Here is a 13,101-nt window from a genome sequence, read left to right on the forward strand (position 1 = left end):
ATCATTCACATTTTGCAGGTCTGTATTTTCAATCTGGAATTGTACTGGAATATCTTTGCATGGTTTACAGTTCAATAAAATCCTTATTTGTCTTACACTGGCCCTTTATGCAGCCCTTCAGTTCAGCCTCTGTCTGAAACTGGCTGTTTTAGCGCCTGTCTCTTTAAAGCCCTCCTCCCGAGGAGCTCACTCTGTTCTGATTGGACAGCTGTGGAAACTGCCCCTTAGTAAACACTTGTGACTCAAAATCAGCAAACCACGAAAAAAACAGTAGTAAATGTTGGAGCCATAATTCAATCTGAAATATGAGAGTGGACAACATGAACAAAATATGGAAAAACCTTAGTAACAATCAGCTGTGTCAGACTGTGACATGAATGTGTGGTGAATTGTAACACTACGGTGTAAATAGTCATGTAAATGCAGCAAAGTCACCAGAACTTCCTTTTTGTTTCATCTCCATCGTTTTGGTTTTTGTGTGCTGTGATCAGTATAGTAGGGTAATAATGATCCGGCATACACAGTTGCCAAATTAAAGAAGGAGACTTGAGATCAAAAAGTTGTTGATTATTCTGAAAATGTAGGTGGGAGATGAAAAATCACAACAGCTATTTGCCTGTGAGTTCATCTCTGATTCTGATTTATGTTACTGTGAATATTTGGAAAGACTGTGTGAGCTCACTTAGAATAAAAATGACTGAAACACACCATCAGTTTAGGTTACGACAGCTTTATTTAGTGCAAAGAGAGTCTAATAAAAGGAGTCATTGATGCGCCTCATGCTCATGAACCTCATGCCGCTCATGCCCATGTTCATGAAGTTCCTGTACTCTCCAGGCCTGAAGTACATCATCCTGCCTCTGTACTGGGGCTGCTCGTACATCAGCCAGTGTCCCTCCATCACGTTGCAGGACATGCAGTTGGACATGCGGTAACGGTCCATGACGTTGTCACAGTCGTCCATCATCTCGTGACTCTGACCACTGAAGTTCTCCCTCTCGTAGATCTTCATCCTGTAGGATCCTCTGTGCTGTTGTGCAGAAGAGGAGAGAGATTAACTCAGCATGAGCTCTATAAGGATGGTTTTAAATAATTCAAGAGGTGTCATCTAAACTAAATCAAGCCCGAGTGTGGTCTTACCATGGGGATCATGCGGCAGGACTTGATGCAGTCGCTCATGCCCATCATGCTCATGTAGTCAGCGTACTCGCCCCTCCTCATGAAGTACTGGTTGCCCATGTAGTTGTTGCGGTCGTAGACCATGAAGCAGCCTCTCTCCACCCTGCAGGACTGGCACCTGTTCAGGTAGGAGGACATGTCGGGGCAGTCGCTCATGCACTCATAGGAACGACCCTGGAAGTTCCTCTCCTCGTAGAAGACGATCTAGGAGAGAGACATCATCTTGGTTAGCACATATTCAAGTTTAAAGCCACACTAGTTTCTTTTTTTGAGGAGAAAATAGCAACGGTTTTCATTATTCATGACTCTAGCTTTCTTTGGATGTAGTGCTGTTAAAGATAAAGCTTGGATTTGACTCTTAAATTTACTTTGAAGGGCAATAACTGATTTGTTTGGCCTCGTGTGGGCAGGAGAAATAAGCCTGGGCAGGTAGTGTTTTTAGAGGTTGTACACTGAAAACAATATTGTGGCCAAAAATGGCCCTAAAAGAATCAAAACAGTAAAACTGGAGGGCAGGAAAAAAAAGTTTTAAGTTGCTATAAAGCCAATATAAGTAACTCTTTTAACACTAAATATAATAAATTGATTAATTGTCATAAAAAAAACAAAAAACTAATTATAGCTGCTTTAAAGTATTTAAGCCAAAAAGGGCATTTTTTAGTCTATGGTTTTAGTGGTGGCTGAAGCGCCAGGAGCCAGAGGGCAGTAATATAACAAAACTATTAAAGAAATCTTACCTTGCTCATGTTCATTCCAGTGGAAGTCATTTTGTTGGTTAGTGGGCGGCTGCTGCTGCTGGTGGTATTGCTGCTGCTGCTCTTGCACTGAACTGTACTCTACCTGGTTTAACCCTTTCCTTTTATACCTGCTCCACACACCGGCCCTTTTGTCCTAAACCCCCTGAGCCAGCAACAGTGTCATAGAAATGCACAGAATACGGAGGGATTGTCCACATTTTAGACTCACTGAACAGCTCGTAGAAACTGTCCCTTAACAGACACTCGTGAGGCAACGTCAGCAAACCATGAAACAAACAGTAGAAAAAGGATTTCACTATTTTTTCACATTCTTTACTTAAAATGTCAACTTCTCCAATTCATCTGTAAACATTGGAGCTGAAATCCGATCTGGAATATGAGATGAGAACAAAATATGGCAAAACCTTAGCAATGAGCTGTTTTGTCAGACTGTATGATTTCAATTTGAGGTATGACAGACTGTGAGAGGAATGTGAGATGAATCTTAATAATCTTAATTGTATGATGTAAATAGTCGTGTTAATACAACAAAGTTGCATGAACTTCCTTTTTGTTTCAACTCTTTTGGTTTTTATGTGCTATAATCATATTGAAGACGAATAAGTGTGTTTCCCAACTAAACTTTATTCAAAAAACTGTTTTTATGCAATGTCATGCTGGCCAATGTAGTATTCTGATTATTTTGATTGTTGAGTGTCGTCACAGCTGCCACTCTGTGAGAATTTTTTCTTAAAATTCTAACACTGTCAGAATTTTGCTTCAGGCTGTCTTTGGTCACCCAAGGTATGGATGTATCTCACAGTGAGATCAAGGATCACTGTTTTAGATTGACAACCAAATATTATACCACATTTCTCTCCCAATTGTCAACGTTCAGCTTAGACAACAGTGGAGAGGAGCATTTACATGAAAAGTAAAATAAGTAAATTAAAAGTATCTAATAATTAATTCTGAGGAGAACATGAATGCCTGCACCAAACTTCATGGCAATCTGTCTGATAGTTGTTAAGAAATATCACTCAAAACCAAAAATGTGAACCTCATGATGGCACTAGAACAGGGGTTGGCAACCCATGGATCTGGAGCCACATGTGGCTCTTTTGACCCTCTGCAGCTTTCACAAAAAATAACATGGAAATAAATACTGGTGATTTTTAAAATTTTGATTTCATTTTCTTGTTGTGCATTGGAAAATCTTTCAAAGGGAACAACTGTTATATTGGATTTCGAGGTGATTAAAATATGCATCACTCCCTACAACATCTATGGACCAGCGCCTTTCTCTGCAGGTGGTTAGTCTTGAGATTCCGACCCACACCCCAGGTTAGCTAACCATGGATGAATCCAAAAAAAGAAAAGTCCCAGAGGTAAATAGAGAGTTTAATTCTATTTATTTATTTATTTAAGATTCATTTGGCAGGGACAATACACATCAAACAACACTGTAGTTTACACCGCAATGTAAATGTGACAGCATTAGGCATGAGGCTAGTTTTCATCTGTAGCCCTCAGGCAGGTCAACAACTTAGCAAAGTATAATAAAAAAGAAAAGAGAGAAAGAGATAATATTAAGATAAACATTAAATTATGAATCATAAATAATACATCATTAATGCAGACAGTAAGTAAAAGCTTTGTCCATTCGTTATGGCTGCAGCTCTGGTGTTGTTTAAGCCAGTGTTTCAGAGTTTTTTTGAACAGGGAAAGGGTTGAACAGGTCCTTATATGTATGGCTAGAATGCTCCAGTAGAGTGTTGCTAAGACGGAGAAGGCTGAGCATCCGAATGTACTCCTTCTATAAGGAACAAAGCAGTCCCATCTAAATGTGGACTTTGTGGTTCTGGTAGTGTCTTTTCTGGCCACAAACTGGCTCAGTGGTGGAGGTGCAAGACCATGTATAATTTTAAAAACAAGGCAGGCGTCATTGTATTGCCTGAGATTGTCCAGGGTGAGAAGATTATACTTATGAATGATGTTGCAGTGGTGATATCTGTGAGGCTTCTTGTCCATGATTTTAAGTGCTTGTTTACGAGGGACTTGAGCTGACGTATTGGGTTTGTGACCAGCTTGTGATACAGTATGACAGATGGGAAATTATCATTGCATGCAAGTATAAGAGGGCTAGCTCATTTGATAGGTAAGGACGAATGAATCTGAAGTCGGCCAGACAAAACTTCACAATATGGATGCCCTTCTTTATGGGTTTTTTAAGTTAAATTTGTGTCCAAAATGATGCGTAGATATTTGAATTCTGATTCTTGGCCAATGTTTCTGTTAGTTTATGTGCAGCCTGCTGTTGATTTTCTGCATGGGTGTATAGAACAGTATCATCAGCATACATGTGGAGACTGACAGATGGGCATGATGATGGAAGGTCGTTTATATATAGACTGAAGAGGAGCGGGCCCAGTATGGATCCTTGGGGGACACCAATATTTGTTGTGAGAGCTACTGACAGCGTCCCCTATACGGATAATTTGCTTCCTGTTGGTTAAATATGAAGCCATCCATTTGTTAGTGACAGTTTTGAGGTTAGAGGAGGATGATATGAATAAGAGGACCTTGTGATTTACTGTATCAAAAGCCTCGTTTAGGTCTAAAAAGACAGCGCCAACCGCACCCCCTTTGTCTATTTTTGATTTTATACACCCTAGGAGATAGCAGTTAGCTGCATCTGTCGAGTGATTGGGCCTGAAACCAAACTGCATAGTATGCAAAATGTTATGACCCTGACTCAGATGTCCTGTTAGGTGCTCTGTCACCCATTTCTCTGCCACCTTGGATATGATTCCTAAAATACTGATGGATCTATAGTTGCTCGTATCAGTTGGGTCTCCAGATTTAAAAATTGGTGTAACAGCAGCAAACTTTCAGGCTTTAGGGAAGATACCCTGCTTGATAGACAGGTTCATCAGATGGACTGTTGGGTGGATGAGGGTGTTCTTATGCTTTTTTAGAAACACCCAGACAAATTGTATTTGGTCTGAGGATGAGAAAAATGGCTCTTTTGATAGTAAAGGTTGCAGACCTCTGCACTAGAGGAAAAGTCAGGGGATGCGTCCTCTGGGATCTTTATAGAAAATTTTACCAATCTATCTTGTTGAGATTCTTCAGTATACAAGTTAAAGTTTAGATTATGTTTAATGAAAAGTAAGGGGATCAAAGTTATTACAATTCATCTTGAAGGGAACATGGATATCATGGCAATCCATCAAATAATTGTTTAGATATTTTACTCAAAACTGTAAATTTTAACCTCATGGTGGTTCTACAAAGAAAAGTAATGGGATCACCAGCATCAGTAGGAGTCTTTCTATGGAGAGCACAAATGTTTTAACAAAATATGAATCTATTCAATACATTATAAGTTATTTCAGTGGGACACGAAGTGGTGTTACAACTGATCAACAGACTCTCCTCCTGGGAGCCACACCATTATCGTAACTAAAAGTTCAGATGAAAATTCCTGAATCTTACCTGAAAAATAGTATGTGGAAAATGAGAAATCACAACAATATTTCACTGAGAGTTCATCTTTGATTTATATAACTATGTAAATTTGTGGGAAGACTGTGTGAGCTCACTCAGAATAATAATGACTTAAACACACCATCAGTTTAGGTTACGACAGCTTTATTTAGTGCAAAGAGAGTCTAATAGCAGGAGTCATTGATGCGCCTCATGCTCATGAACCTCATGCCGCTCATGCCCATGTTCATGAAGTTCCTGTACTCTCCGGGCCTGAAGTACATCATCCTGCCTCTGTAATGGGGCTGCTCGTACATCAGCCAGTGTCCCTCCATCACGTTGCAGGACATGCAGTTGGACATGCGGTAACGGTCCATGACGTTGTCACAGTCGTCCATCAGCTCGTGCATCTGACCACTGAAGTTCTCCCTCTCGTAGATCCTCATCCTGTAGGATCCTCTGTGCTGTTGTGCAGAATAGGAGAGAGATTAACTCAGCATGAGCTCAATAAGGCTGGTTTTAAATAATTCAAGAGGTGTCATCTACACCCCGCACTACTGCCCGTAGTGTGGTCTTACCATGGAGATCATGCGGCAGGACCTGATGGTATCGCTCATGCCCATCATGCTCATGAAGTCAGAGTACTCGCCCCTCCTCATGAAGTACTGGTTGCCCATGTAGTTGGTGCGGTCGTAGACCATGAAGCAGCCTCTCTCCACCCTGCAGGAGTGGCACCTGCTCAGGTAGGAGGAGAAGTCGGGGCAGTCGCTCATGCACTCATAGGAACGACCCTGGAAGTTCCTCTCCTCGTAGAAGACAACCTAGGGGAGAGATGCATAATCTTTGGTTAACACATATTCAAGTTTAAAGCTGCACTAGTTTCTTTTTTGAGGAGAAAATAGGAAACGTTTTCACTATTGGTGACTTTAGCTTTCTTTGGATGTAGTGCAGTTAAAGAAGAAGCTTGAATTGGACTAAATTTACTTTGTAGTGCAATAACTCATTTTTTCGGCCACATGTGGGCAGCAGAAACAAGCCAACATATAGTTTTATCACTTTTTGAGTTGACTATTGACACATCTAGCAGACATTCGCATTTACTAACAGTCATGTTAGTAAATGTCAGTCTGATGAAGTCCAACGTAACTATCGGTCTCTTAAACTTGGTGCTGGGCAAGTAGTGTTTTTAAAGGTTGTAAACTTAAACAGCTGCCTATTGTGACCCAAAATTACCCTAAAAGAATCAAAACAGTAAAACTGGAGGCCAGAAAACTAAAACAACGAGTTTTAAGTTGCTATAAAGCCAATATAAGTAACTATTTTCACACTAAATTTAATAAGTTGATTCATTGTTAGTGTAAAAATACTAATTATAGCTGCTTTAAAGTATTCTAGCCAAAAACATGGCATTTTCCAGTCTATGGTTTTAGTGGTGGCTGAATAACCTTCAGCCAGAGATTAAAGAAATCTTACCTTGCTCATCATGTTCATTCCAGAGGAAGTCATTTTGTTGGTTAGTGGGCGGCTGCTGCTGGTGGTATTGCTGCTGCTGCTGCTCTTGCACCGAACTGTACTCTACCTGGTTTAACCCTTTCCTTTTATACCTGATCCACCCACCGACCCTTTTGTCCTAAACCTCCTGAGCCAGCAAGAGTGTCATAGAAATGCACAGAATACGGAGGGATTGTCCACATTTTGGACTCACTGAACAGCTCTTAGAAACTGTCCCTTAACAGACACTCGTGAGGCAACGTCAGCAAACCATGAGGAAAGAGTAGAAAATGGATTTCACAATTTTTTCTCATTCTTTACTTAAAATGTCAACTTCTCCAATTCATCTGTAAACATTGGATCCGAAATCCGATCCGATATAGGAGTGAACAAAATATGGAAAAACGTTAGCAACAAGCTGTTGTGTCAGACTGTGAGATGAAAAATAATAAAGCAAAATGACATGGACTTCCTTTTCGTTTCATCTGCATTTTGGTTTTTGTGTGCTATGATCATACTGAAGAAGAATAAGTGTGCTTTCCCCCTAAACTTAATTCAGAAAACTGTACTGATGAAATGCCGTGCTGGTCAACGTATTCTGTGTCATTTCATGTTGTATTCTGATTCTTTTGATTGTTGACGGTTGTAGCAATAGTTAAGTTGTGAGATTGAGGTGTTGAACTCCTAACACTGTCATAATTTTGCCTCAGGCTGTCTTTGGTCACCAAAGCTGTGGATTTGTCTCACAGTGAGGTCAACGGTCACCGTTTTGGATTGAAGGTCAAAGATTTCAACACGTTTCTCTCAAAATGTTGTCTTGAAATTCTAACACTGTCAGAAATTTGCCTCAGGCTGTCTTTGGTCTCCAATGCTGTGGACGCATCTTAAAGTGAGATCAAGGATCACCATTTTGGACTGACAACCAAAGATTTCAACACGTTTCTCTCTCAATCGTCAACTTTCATCTTGGACAACAGTGGAAAGGGGCCTTTAAATTAAAAATCAGTTGGTCAAAGTTTCTTATAATTAATTCTGAGGAGAACATGACAGTCTGCACCAAATTTCACTGAAATCTGTCCGATAGTTGTTGAGAAATTTCACTCAAAACCAAAAATGTGAACGTCATGATGGCACCAGAAGAAAAAGTCAAGAGATTCATCCTCTGAGATCTTCACAAGATGTTTTACAAATCCATCTTGTAATGTTGAAATTCTTCACTTGACAAGTGAAAGTTTAGACCTGCTGATTGTGCTTTGGTTTTGTGTGCTATGATCATACTGAAGAAGAGTAAATGTGCTTTCCCTGCTAAACTTTATTTAAAAAACTGTACTGACGAAATGTCGTGCTGGTCAACGTATTCTGTGTCATTTCATGTTGTATTCTGATTGTTTTGATTGTTGAGGGTCGTAGTAATGGTCACATTGTGAGAATGTGGTCTTGAATTTCTAACACTGTCATCATTTTACTTCAGGCTGTCTTTGGTCACTAAAGCTGTGGATGTGTCTCACAATGAGATCAAGGATCACCGTTTTAGATTGATCAACTCATTTCTCTCACAACTATCAACTTTCATCTTAGACAGCAGTGGAAAGGGGCCTTTACATGAAAAATCAGGTGGTCAACGATTCTTATAATTACTTCTGATGAGAACATGGAGGTCAGTACCAAAGTTCATGGCAATTTGTCTGATAGTTGGTGAGAAATTTCACTCAAAACCAAAAATGTCAGCCTCTTGATGACACTAGAGAAAAAGTCAGGGCATTGATCCTCTGGGACCTTTATAAAATGTTTTTCCAATCTATCTTGTAATGTTGAGATTCTTCACTTTACAGGTGAAAGTTTAGACCTGCTGATGGTGCTTTGGTTTTTGTGTGCTATGATCATATTGAAGAAAAATAAGTATGCTTTCCCCCTAAACTTAATTCAGAAAACTGTACTGATGAAATGTCGTGCTGGTCAACGTATTCTGTGTAATTTCATGTTGTATTCTGATTGTTTTGATTGTTGAGGGTCGTAGTAATGGTCACATTGTGAGAATGTGGTCTTGAATTTCTAACACTGTCATCATTTTACTTCAGGCTGTCTTTGGTCACTAAAGCTGTGGATGTGTCTCACAATGAGATCAAGGATCACCGTTTTAGATTGATCAACTCATTTTTTTTTTATAATTACTTCTGAGGAGAACATGACAGTCTACACCAAATTTCATGGCAATTTGTCTGATAGTTGTTGAGAAATTTCATTCAAAACTAAAAATCTGAATCCCATGATGACACTAGGGGAAAAGTCAGGGGATTCATCCTCTGGGACTTTTACAAAATGTTTTGGCAATCCATCTAGTAATGTTGAGATTCTTCATGTGACAAGTGCAAGTTTAGGGCTGCTGATGGCATTTAATGAAAATTTAGGGGATAAAAATTATTACAGTTCATCTTGAAGGTAACATGAGTTGGAAACTAGCACAAGCTATAATCTCTGTGTGGAGAACATCAGTATTTCAACATGTTGGTAACGAGTGGGAGTGATACTATGTTAACTTGCATTGTCCCTATCAAATGAACTGAATAGAAAAATAAAAATAATAAAAAAACGTGAATGTATGCAAAAATGTCATGGTTATTCGTCAAATAATTGTTTAGATATTTTACTCATAACTGTAAATGTCAACCCCATAGTCTTTCTATTGGGACTATTAATGTTTTTACAAAATATTAATCCATTCAATACTTCATAAGATATTTGAATGTGAACCAAAGTGGTGTTACAACTGATGGACAGACTGACATCCCGGGCACCTCATTCCTAAATCCTATGAGAAATCACAGCTATTTCCCTTTGAGTTCATCAGCAGCCACCTCTGATTTATATAACTGTGTAAATGTGTGGAAAGACCATGTAAGCTCACTCAGAATAAAAATGATTTAAACACACAATCAGTTTAGGTTACGACAGCTTTATTTAGTGCAAAGAGAGTCTAATAGCAGGAGTCAGTGATACGCTTCATGCTCATGAACCTCATGCCGCTCATGCCCATGTTCATGAAGTTCCTGTACTCTCCGGGCCTTAAGTACATCATCCTGCCTCTGTACTGGGGCTGCTCGTACATCAGCCAATGTCCCTCCATCACGTTGCAGGACATGCAGTTGGACATGCGGAAGCGGTCCATGACACTGTCACAGTCGTCCATCAGCTCGTGACTCTGACCACTGAAGTTCTCCCTCTCGTAGATCTTCATCCTGTAGGATCCTCTGTGCTGTTGTGCAGAAGAGGAGAGAGATTAACTCAGCATGACATCTATAAGGCTGGTTTTAAATAATTCAAGAGGTGTCATATACACTAAATCAAGCCCGTAGTGTGGTCTTACCATGGGGATCATGCGGCAGGACCTGATGGTATCGCTCATGCCCATCATGCTCATGAAGTCAGAGTACTCGCCCCTCCTCATGAAGTACTGGTTGCCCATGTAGTTGTTGCGGTCGTAGACCATGAAGCAGCCTCTCTCCACCCTGCAGGACTGGCACCTGTTCAGGTAGGAGGACATGTCGGGGCAGTCGCTCATGCACTCATAGGAACGACCCTGGAAGTTCCTCTCCTCGTAGAAGACGATCTAGGGGAGAGAAGCATCATCTTTGGTTAGCAAATATTCAAGTTTAAAGCTGCACTAGTCTCTTTTTTGAGGAGAAAATAGGAAAAATGTTCACTATTGGTGACTTCAGCTTTCTTTGGATGTAGTGCAGTTAAAGAAGAAGCTTGAATTGGACTAAATTTACTTTGTAGTGCAATAACTCATTTTTTCGGCCACATGTGGGCAGCAGAAATCTTACCTTGCTCATCATGTTCATTCCAGAGGAAGTCATTTTGTTGGTTAGTGTGCGGCTGCTGCTGCTGCTGGTGGTATTGCTGCTGCTGCTGCTCTTGCACCGAACTGTACTCTACCTGGTTTAACCCTTTCCTTTTATACCTGATCCACCCACCGACCCTTTTGTCCTAAACCTCCTGAGCCAGCAAGAGTGTCATAGAAATGCACAGAATACGGAGGGATTGTCCACATTTTGGACTCACTGAACAGCTCTTAGAAACTGTCCCTTAACAGACACTCGTGAGGCAACGTCAGCAAACCATGAGAAAAGAGTAGAAAATGGATTTCACAATTTTTTCTCATTCTTTACTTAAAATGTCAACTTCTCCAATTCATCTGTAAACATTGGATCCGAAATCCGATCCGATATAGGAGTGAACAAAATATGGAAAAAAATGTTAGCAACAAGCTGTTGTGTCAGACTGTGAGATGAAAAATAATAAAGCAAAATGACATGGACTTCCTTTTCGTTTCATCTGCATTTTGGTTTTTGTGTGCTATGATCATACTGAAGAAGAATAAGTGTGCTTTCCCCCTAAACTTAATTCAGAAAACTGTACTGATGAAATGTCGTGCTGGTCAACGTATTCTGTGTCATTTCATGTTGTATTCTGATTCTTTTGATTGTTGACGGTTGTAGCAATAGTTAAGTTGTGAGATTGAGGTGTTGAACTCCTAACACTGTCATAATTTTGCCTCATGCTGTCTTTGGTCACCAAAGCTGTGGATTTGTCTCACAGTGAGGTCAACGGTCACCGTTTTGGATTGAAGGTCAAAGATTTCAACACGTTTCTCTCAAAATGTTGTCTTGAAATTCTAACACTGTCAGAAATTTGCCTCAGGCTGTCTTTGGTCTCCAATGCTGTGGACGCATCTTAAAGTGAGATCAAGGATCACCATTTTGGACTGACAACCAAAGATTTCAACACGTTTCTCTCTCAATCGTCAACTTTCATCTTGGACAACAGTGGAAAGGGGCCTTTAAATTAAAAATCAGGTGGTCAAAGTTTCTTATAAATAATTCTGAGGAGAACATGACAGTCTGCACCAAATTTCACTGAAATCTGTCCGATAGTTGTTGAGAAATTTCACTCAAAACCAAAAATGTGAACCTCATGATGACACCAGAAGAAAAAGTCAAGAGATTCATCCTCTGAGATCTTCACAAGATGTTTTACAAATCCATCTTGTAATGTTGAAATTCTTCACTTGACAAGTGAAAGTTTAGACCTGCTGATTGTGCTTTGGTTTTGTGTGCTGTGATCATACTGAAGAAGAGTAAATGTGCTTTCCCTGCTAAACTTTATTTAAAAAACTGTACTGACGAAATGTCGTGCTGGTCAACGTATTCTGTGTCATTTCATGTTGTATTCTGATTGTTTTGATTGTTGAGGGTCGTAGTAATGGTCACATTGTGAGAATGTGGTCTTGAATTCCTAACACTGTCATCATTTTACTTCAGGCTGTCTTTGGTCACTAAAGCTGTGGATGTGTCTCACAATGAGATCAAGGATCACCGTTTTAGATTGATCAACTCATTTCTCTCACAACTATCAACTTTCATCTTAGACAGCAGTGGAAAGGGGCCTTTACATGAAAAATCAGGTGGTCAACGATTCTTATAATTACTTCTGATGAGAACATGGAGGTCTGTACCAAAGTTCATGGCAATTTGTCTGATAGTTGGTGAGAAATTTCACTCAAAACCAAAAATGTCAGCCTCTTGATGACACTAGAGAAAAAGTCAGGGCATTGATCCTCTGGGACCTTTATAAAATGTTTTTCCAATCCATCTTGTAATGTTGAGATTCTTCACTTTAAAGGTGAAAGTTTAGACCTGCTGATGGTGCTTTGGTTTTTGTGTGCTATGATCATATTGTAGAAGAATAAGTGTGCTTTCCCCCTAAACTTAAATCAGAAAACTGTACTGATGAAATGTCGTGCTGGTCAACGTATTCTGTGTCATTTCATGTTGTATTCTGATTATTTTGGTTGTTGAGTGTCGTAGTAACGGTCACAATTTGAGAATGTGATCTTGAATTTCTAACACTGTCATAATTTGACTTCAGGCTGTCTTTGGTCACTAAAGCTGTGTTTGTGTCTCACAATGAGATCAAGGATCACCGTTTTAGATTGATCAACTCATTTCTCTCACAACTGTCAACTTTCATCTTAGACAGCAGTGGAAAGGGGCCTTTACATGAAAAATCAGGTGGTCAGAGTTTTTTATAATTACTTCTGAGGAGAACATGACAGTCTACACCAAATTTCATGGCAGTTTGTCGGATAGTTGTTGAGAAATTTCATTCAAAACTAAAAATCTGAAGCTCATGATGACACAAGGGG

At 39.8% G+C, this 13,101-nt stretch overlaps 3 protein-coding genes across 3 annotated transcripts; all 3 read right to left on the reverse strand.

The window, feature by feature from the left end:
• Positions 1 to 751: 751 nt before the first annotated feature.
• Positions 752 to 1,946, reverse strand: LOC133978903 (gamma-crystallin M2-like). Its single transcript, XM_062417256.1, has 3 exons — positions 1,917 to 1,946; positions 1,141 to 1,383; positions 752 to 1,030 (listed from the first exon to the last, which is right to left on the reverse strand). Exons 1-3 carry the CDS (start codon positions 1,944 to 1,946, stop codon positions 752 to 754), a joined length of 552 nt encoding a protein of 183 aa, XP_062273240.1.
• Positions 1,947 to 5,590: 3,644 nt separating this feature from the next.
• On the reverse strand, positions 5,591 to 6,911 carry LOC133978902 (gamma-crystallin M2-like). Its single transcript, XM_062417255.1, has 3 exons — positions 6,879 to 6,911; positions 5,984 to 6,226; positions 5,591 to 5,869 (listed from the first exon to the last, which is right to left on the reverse strand). Exons 1-3 carry the CDS (start codon positions 6,909 to 6,911, stop codon positions 5,591 to 5,593), a joined length of 555 nt encoding a protein of 184 aa, XP_062273239.1.
• Positions 6,912 to 9,870: 2,959 nt separating this feature from the next.
• On the reverse strand, positions 9,871 to 10,753 carry LOC133978482 (gamma-crystallin M2-like). The gene is made up of 3 exons (XM_062416730.1): positions 10,721 to 10,753; positions 10,261 to 10,503; positions 9,871 to 10,149 (listed from the first exon to the last, which is right to left on the reverse strand). Exons 1-3 carry the CDS (start codon positions 10,751 to 10,753, stop codon positions 9,871 to 9,873), a joined length of 555 nt encoding a protein of 184 aa, XP_062272714.1.
• Between the last annotated feature and the right edge of the window lie 2,348 nt (positions 10,754 to 13,101).

This window comes from Scomber scombrus, chromosome 4 (genome assembly GCF_963691925.1).
Source record: "Scomber scombrus chromosome 4, fScoSco1.1, whole genome shotgun sequence".
NCBI classification, from domain to species: domain Eukaryota; kingdom Metazoa; phylum Chordata; class Actinopteri; order Scombriformes; family Scombridae; genus Scomber; species Scomber scombrus.